At 52.8% G+C, this 8,182-nt stretch overlaps 1 protein-coding gene across 1 annotated transcript in view; it reads left to right on the forward strand.

The window, feature by feature from the left end:
* LOC129714156 (MAP/microtubule affinity-regulating kinase 4-like) overlaps positions 1–6,156 on the forward strand; it is a 28,178-nt gene extending 22,022 nt beyond the window's left edge. Inside the window, 2 exon segments of the mRNA XM_055663654.1 lie at positions 4,266–4,466; positions 5,926–6,156. Coding sequence (XP_055519629.1) covers positions 4,266–4,466; positions 5,926–6,024 — 300 coding nt within the window. The 3' untranslated portion in view covers positions 6,025–6,156.
* The last annotated feature ends 2,026 nt before the right edge of the window (positions 6,157–8,182 follow it).

Below are 8,182 nucleotides of genomic sequence, written 5' to 3' on the forward strand. Positions count from 1 at the left end.
TCCCTCCCTTCTCCCCGTAACCCTTGACACCCGTTCCAGTCAAGAATTTGTCTAGTTGCCCCCAGTGTGTAGGATAGTGCTAGTGTACGATGGCTGGTCGGCACGGACTCGGTGGGCCGAAGGGCCTGTTTCCGAGCTGCCTCTCTCGACTCAACTAAGAGGGTCTTTGCATCGGGTTTGGCACAGACTCGATGGGCTGAAGGGCCTGTTCATGGGCGCTACTGTTCTATATTCAATAGGAAGGCCTGTGTGGTTATTTTTGCCAGTCAGCAATTTCCCAATCACCGTCGAAACCTTTTGTTTGGTGGTTGAAAGGCCTTTGACGTGTTCACTTCCTGTGGTGAGAATGTCGGACTATAAGGAATGTGCGGGCTATCCTTGGTCGAACGTCACTGGCTTTGTGTTACTCCCTTATCATGTGTAGGAAGGAACTGCAGATGCTGGTTTAAACCGAAGAGAGACTCAAAATGCTGGAGTAACTCAGCGGGTCAGGCAGCATCTCTGGAGAGAAGGAATGGGTGATGTTTCGGGGTCGAGACTCTTCTTTAGACTTGGCTTGGAGTGAAGAAGGGTGTGAAGAAGGGTCTCGACCCGAAACGTCACCCATTCCTTCGCTCCAGAGATGCTGCCTGTCCCGCTGAGTTACTCCAGTGTCTATAGTCCTTATCATGTATCTGTACACTGTGGATGGCTCGATTGTAATCATGTATTGTCTTTCCGCTGACTGGTTAGAAACATAGAAACGTAGACAATAGGTGCAGGAGTAGAGGCCATTCGGCCCTTCGAGCCTGCACCATTCGCCATTCAATATGATCATGGCTGATCATCCAAATCAGTATCCCATCCCTGCCTTCTCTCCATACCCCCTGATCCCTTTAGCCACATCTAACTCCCTCTTAAACATAGCCAATGAACTGGCAATAAACAGGGTGAATAGGCCCAGGGCAGCGGATCCGAAACACAACAGGACATATGTTTAAGGTTAGAGGGGAAAGATTTAATACAATCCTTTAGGGCTGCACGGTGGCGCAGCGGTAGAGTTGCTGCCTCACAGCGCCAGAGACCCGGGTTTGATCCTGACTACGGGCGCTGTCTGTACGGAGTTTGCACGTTCTCCCCGTGACCTGCGTGGGTTTTCTCCGGGTGCTCCGGTTTCCTCCCACACTCCAAAGACGTGCAGGTTTGCAGGTTAATTGGCTTGGTGTAAATGTAAATTGTCCCTAGTGTGTGTAGGATAGTGTTAGTGTGCGGGGTGATCGCTGGCCAGCACGGACTCGGTGGGCTGAAGGGCCTGTTTCTGCTCTAACTCTAAAGTGTAAAAGTCTGAGAGGCAACTTTTTCACTAGTTGGGTGGTTATTTATTGAATAATTTGTGACAGGATGTTCTGTAGTTGAGGCATGTGCTATAATCGCCACAGGTACATGGATAGGAAAAGTTGAGAAGGATAAGGCCCAAATGTGGCTAAATGGGACCAGATTAGATGGGGCATCTTGGTCAACATTGTCCAGTTGGGCCGAAGGGCCTGTTTCCGTGCCATGTGGCTCCATCTGTTTAGTCTTGATGGCTTCTAAGAATGCATGATGGGAAAGCTGTGTAAGAATGCTGAGCGACTCTGCACTCTGTATATTCCCCTTTACTCTGCCTATTGGAATTGAGTTTGACTTGAGAGTGTATATGTGTTTGTAAATGTGTGTGTGTGTGTGTGTGTGTGTTTATATGTGTGTGTTTGTGTTTGTGTGTGTGTGTGTGTGTGTGTGTGTGTGTGTGTGTGTGTGTGTGTGTGTGTGTGTGTGTGTGTATATGTCTGTGTGTGTGTATATATGTGTGTGTGTGTGTGTGTGTGTGTGTGTGTGTGTGTGTGTGTGTGTGTGTGTGTGTGTGTGTGTGTATATATATGTGTGTGTGTGTGTGTGTGTGTGTGTGTATGAACACATGCATCTTTCTCTCCTGAGATGCTGCCTCACCCGCTGAGTTCCTCCGGTATTTTTACAAAATTCTTAAGGGGTTATACAGGCTAGATGCAGGAAGATTGTTCCCGATGTTGGGGAAGTCCAGGACAAGGGGTCACAGCTTAAGGATAAGGGGGAAATCCTTTAAAACCGAGATGAGAAGAACTTTTTGCACACAGAGAGTGGGGAATCTCTGGAACTCTCTGCCACAGAGGGTAGTCAAGGCCAGTTCATTGGCTATATATTTAAGAGGGAGTTAGATGTGGCCCTTGTGGCTAAGGGGATCAGGGGGTATGGAGAGAAGGCAGGTACGGGATACTGAGTTGGATGATCAGCCATGATCATATTGAATGGCGGTGCAGGCTCGAAGGGCCGAATGGCCTCTACTCCTGCACCCTAATTTCTATGTTTCTATGTTTTGTCTACCCTTGATTTTTTCCAGCATCTGCAGTTCTTTCTTAAACATATAGTATTATCTGATCCGCTCGGTTAACATGAAAGCCAAGCGTCTCATTAACTACACGTGACAATAATGAAGCTGAACCTTTGAGTCACAAGAGCAGCCCCCGAGCCACACGCTATAACGGTATAAGTTTGCTGTATATGGTAGTGAGGTGAGGAGTTTAGGACGGGCATCACAGGGTGTGAGTGGCAGACACCCCGGGCCTGGTGTCTGTACTGGAGGACTGAGACTAGGGTGGAGGTGGGGGGGGTGGGGGTGGGGGCTTCCAGAGGCGAGAGGGGAGGGGAGGGCAGAAGCTCTGCTCTTGGCCGTTCTCCAGCGCAGCCTCACAGCTCCAATCCCCTGCTTCCTGTACGGACGAAACCCTTCACAGCTGTGGAGGAGTACTGAACTAGTAACGTCCATGTGGTTCACCCCTTCCCCCCCTCTCCCCCTCTCCCCCCCCTCACCATCCTCCCCTCACTCCTAGCGTAGGAAATCTTCACCGATGTGGAGAGGGGAGAGGTGTGTATATATGTGTGTGTGTGTGTGTGTGTGTGTGTGTATATATATGTGTGTGTGTGTGTGTGTATATATGTGTATATATATGACTATATGTGTGTGTGTTTGTGTATATGATTATATGTGTGTATGTGTGTGTGTGTGTGTATGTGTGTGTGTGTGTGTGTGTATATGTGTGTATATGTGTGTGTATATGTGTGTGTGGGTGTATATGTGTGTGTGTGTGTGTATATGTGTGTGTGTGTGTGTATATGTTTCTGTGTATATATATATACTATGTGTGTGTTTGTGTATATATGATTATATGTGTGTGTGTGTGTATATATGACTATATGTGAGGGGGGGGAGTTGAGGGGAGTTGAGGGGGGCTGCAGTCTCGTAGCACACAACACAACCGCATTCAAAAGATAGACGTCTGAGGAAGGGTCTCGACCCGAAACGCCACCCATTCCCTTCTCTCCAGAGACGCTGCCTGTCCCGCTGAGTTACTCCGGCACCTGCAGTTCCATCCTACACACTAGGCCGCATCTAAACGTTGTTGTCAAGAACGCCTCACTACATGCACCCCCCCCCCCCCCCCCCACCCCCCCCCCCCCCAAACTGTGTTTGTTCGTTAAAATAACCTCTATAAAATGTATAGTGATGCAGCACTAATGTGAGTTAATGCCACAAGTCATGTAGCTCTCTAAGTGGGGTAACGTGGCAGTGCAGGCCTCGTTGCCGTGGAAACGGGGCCTCTGCTAAGAGCCTTCTCCTCTCTATCGATCGCCAAGCTAAACGCATTTCATTGATTTATCTGGTGCATTTTTGCAGAGAACTAGATGTTCTGCAACGCTTGTCTTTAAAACCCCCCCCCCCCCCCCCCCCCACCCCCCCCACCCTCCCTGAGGCCTTTTGTCCAGGCCCAGCTTAGTGGGAGGCCTAACCATAAGTAGGCCTCGCCTATGGTAACGGGCTAAAGGATTGAGCTTTCAGTCAGTGAATTACTTAGAGCGATGTCGCGCTGTTGTGCCGTTGAATAAATTACTGGGGAGGCCTGTGGTTCCAAGATGTATCCGAACTTCCCATAGACAGCCCAGTTCCAGAGCAAACTCTGCCGTCTGTGAGGGTCGGGTGGGTCTGTGGGTTAATTGGTGCCTGTAAATTGTGCCCAGTGTGTGTGTGGGATAGTATTAGAGTGCGGGGATCGCTGGATAGCATGGAGCCGGTGGGCCGAAGGGCCTGTTTCTGCGCTGTGTCTCTAGATTAAATCAGTACCTGGGGGGGGTGTGGGGCTGGACGTTGCGATCGATTGTGTGTCTGCAGCAACTGACCGTCCCCTCTCTCCCCCCCCCCCCCCCCCCCCCCACAGCATGGGTCCCACATGGACAGCCGTGGTGACCGGGGCCCCAGCTGGTCAAGCCGCTCCCTGGGGGCCCGGTGTCGCAACTCCATCGCCTCCTGCACGGACGAACAGCCGCACATCGGCAACTACCGGCTGCTCAAGACCATCGGCAAAGGCAACTTCGCCAAAGTCAAACTGGCCCGGCACATCCTCACCGCAGGGAGGTGAGTGGGGTGGGGGGGGGGGGGGAGAGTGGAGAGGGGGGGGGAGAGAGGTGTGGGGGAGGGGGGTAGTGTGGAGGGGGTGGGGGGTGATGGTGGGGGGGGGGGGGGGAGATGTGGAGGGGGGGAGATGTGGAGGGGGGGGGGAGATGTGGAGGCGGGGGGGGGAATGGGGGGGGGGAGGGTGGAGAGGGGGGGGGAGAGTGTGGAGAGGGGGGAGATGAGTGTGTGTGGGGGGAGGGTGGAGAGGAGAGGAGAGGTGTGTGGGGGGGGGTGAGGTGGAGAGGGGAGGTGAGTGTGGGGGGGGGGGTGGAGAGAGTGAAGGGGGGGGGGGTGAGGAGATGTGAGGGGGGGGGGGGAGGGTGTGAGTGGGAGTGGAGAGGGGGGGTGGATGTGGAGGGGGGAGGTGGGAGTGAGGGGGGGGGAGGAGGGGGAGAGGATGTTGTGGGGGGGTTTGGGGAGTTGGGTGAGTGGGGGGGAGGGGAGTGAGTGGGGGGGAGGAGATGTGGTGGAGGAAACAGGGGTAGGGGAGGTGAGGTGATCGGGGGGTGATTGGGGGGAGGGGAGAGGTGGGGGATGTGGGGGGGGGGGACCGTGAGGTGGGGCAGTGGGGGGGGGAGAAAAGGTGGGTGAGGAGAGTGGGGGGAAATGGGGGATGGGTGGTGAAATGAACGGGGGGTGGTGGGAGGCAGAGGTGAGGAGGGGGCGAGGGGGAGGGCGGGGGTGGAGTGGGAGTGGCAGAAGAGTTGGGGGGGTCGAAACCTTTCACTGACACTATATACACATAACACTCTCAAATACACACCCACATATACATATATATTGTACACACGCACGACATACACACATGGATGTATATACTAATACACTCATATAATATACACACACATGCATGTAACATGCACGCACATATATATCACCCAGGTGAGGTGGTTGGGGGGGGAGGTGTGGGTTACAGGTAGTGGGGAGAGGGTGGAGGGGAGGAGGGGGGGGAGGTAGAGGTGAGGAGAGGGGATGGGTGAGGAGTGGGGGGACAAGTTGGGTGAGGTGAGCTGGGGGGGTGAGGTGAAGGTAGAGGTGGAGGGAGAGGGAGGGGGAGATGAGTGAGGTTGAGGTTGTGGTGGGGAGGAAGGGAAGGGAGAGAGAGGGAGGGGGGAGGGGGGGAGATGAGGTGGATGAGTTTGAGGGGTGTGGGGGGGGAAGGGAAGGGAGAGGAGAGGGAGGGGGAGATGAGGTGGATGAGTTGAGGTGGGGGGGGGGAGGAAGGGAAGGGAGAGGGTGAGGAGGGGAGACGGAGGGGGAGATAAGGTGGATGAGTTGAGGTGGTGGTGGGATGAGGGGGGGCGACAGTGTGGGGGACATGAAGGGATCTGCAGATCCTTCCTACAAGCACCATGTTCGATGTTGTCCTTTAGAGCTCACGGCTTGCTTTGAGATGCCTCTTTCTCTGTGTCGTTGCCTTTCAGGTGGCAATAAAGATAATCGACAAGACTCAACTAAACCCGACAAGTCTACAAAAGGTAAATGTTCAAGATTCAAGTGAGTTTATTGTCATGTGTCCCTGATAGGACAATTAAATTCTTGCTTTGCTTCAGCATACAGAACATAGTAGGCATGAATACAGAACAGATCAGTGTGTCCATATACCATTATATAAATATATACACACATGAATAAATAAACTGATAACGTGCAAATAACAGATAATGGTTCAGAGTTTAGTCCGAGGCCGGGTTTAATAGCCTGATGGCTGTGGGGAAGTAGCTATTCCTGAACCTGGACGTTGCAGTCTTCAGGCTCCTGTACCTTCTACCTGAAGGTAGCAGGGAGATGAGTGTGTGGCCAGGATGGTGTGGGTCCTTGATGATACTGCCAGCCGTTTTGAGGCAGTGTGGCTCAGATTCACAAATAATCCTTTCCTGGCTGAAGAGGGGAGACCCCATTTGGTCTCCCAAATACCCGACTAGACAGATGCAGAGGGGGGGTTGTTCTGGGACGCTGAGCCTACTGTAGACGTCGTGGGTTCAATCAGCAAAACGTTGATGAGAGTAGGTTCCCAGTTGACGTGTCGGCCTAGCCTTTCTCAACATCGGAGGGGCGTGTGTGAGTGCAGAAAGCCCCCATCACCAGCGGGAATATGTTGATATTTGGCACATTGGACTTTTAACATTGAGTCCTGTGTATTTGTAAACGCAAGTGGTGTAGAAAAAGTTTGGCCAAACTTTAATCAAGTCGAAAACTTTAATAAGGGCCAACTTTGAATGTTTTACCTGTCACTAGTTTAGGCTGAAGAAGGGTCTCGACCCAAAACGTCACCCATTCCTTCTCTCCCGAGAAGCTGCCTGGAGTTACTCCAGATGTTTTGTGTTTATCACCAGTTTCGAGGGACAGCGCGGAAACAGGCCCTTCGGCCCACCGAGTCTGTACTGACCAGCGATCCCCGCACACTAACACTATCTCACATGCACACGCACACACACGCACGCGCACACACACACACAATTTACACTTATACCAAGTATACAAACTCAAACCAATTAACCTACAAATCAGCCATGATCATATTGAATGGCGAATGGTGCAGGCTCGAAGGGCCGAATGGCCTCTACTCCTGCACCTATTTTCTTTGTTTCTATGTTAAACACACCAGGTACAATTTGCATTTACACCAAGCCAATTAACCTACAAACCTGCACGTCTTTGGAGTGTGGGAGGAAACCGAAGATCTCGGAGAAAACCCACGCAGGTCACGGGGAGAACGTGCAAACTCCGTACAGACAGCAGCAGCAGTCGGGATCGAACCTGGGTCTCTGGCGCTGTGAGGCAGCACCTCTACCCGCATCTGTAAACTATAAACTAAACACTTTGTTCTAACGGAACCAAGCTGGGACTGGGCTCAGACGATAGACACAGAGTGCTGGAGTAACTCAGCGGGACAGGCAGCATCTCTGGGGAGAAGGAATGGGTGACGTTTCGACACACTGCCTGGCCCGCTGAGTTACTCCAGCACTGTGTGTGTGTGTGTCTCTACACGGTCACAGACGGGCGAGACCATGGATTGCCTTCCTGGACACGCTCAAATCAATTGGTGCCCATTTAAGCGTTTAATTCTTTCCAATCCACCGCCTTGTTTACATCAGTTAAAGTCACAAGATGAGAGTCTCTTTATTCCTGTGTTGGGGCGATTCACAGCCGTAGAGGACTAAATGCGCTGTGGTGCAGCGGGTAGTGCCACTGTCTCGTGGGGCCAGAAACCTTGGGCCGATCCTGACATTGCCTGCTGTCTGTGTGGAGTTCTCCCCCCACTCCCAGCTCTCCGCACACCCCTCAAAACGCTTCCCCCCCCCTCTGTCTCTGTGTGTCCCTCTCTGTCTCTCTCTGTCCCCCTCTCTGTCTCTCTGTCCCCCTCTCTGTCTCTCTGTCCCCCTCTCTGTCTCTCTGTCCCCCTCTCTGTCTCTCTGTCCCCTCTCTCTGTCTCTCTGTCCCCCTCTCTGTCTCTCTGTCCCCCTCTCTGTCTCTCTGTCCCCCTCTCTCTGTCTAGTTCTCTCTGTCCCCCTCTCTGTCTCTCTGTCCCCCTCTGTCTCTCTGTGTCCCCCTCTCTGTCTCTTGTGTGTGTCCCCTCTCTGTCTCTGTGTGTGTCCCCCTCTCTGTCTCTGTGTGTCCCCCTCTCTGTCTCTGTGTGTCCCTCTCTGTCTCTGTGTGTCCCTCTCTGTCCCCCTCTCT

The sequence above is a fragment of the Leucoraja erinacea genome, chromosome 38 (genome assembly GCF_028641065.1).
Source record: "Leucoraja erinacea ecotype New England chromosome 38, Leri_hhj_1, whole genome shotgun sequence".
Classification (NCBI taxonomy): Eukaryota; Metazoa; Chordata; class Chondrichthyes; order Rajiformes; family Rajidae; genus Leucoraja; species Leucoraja erinaceus.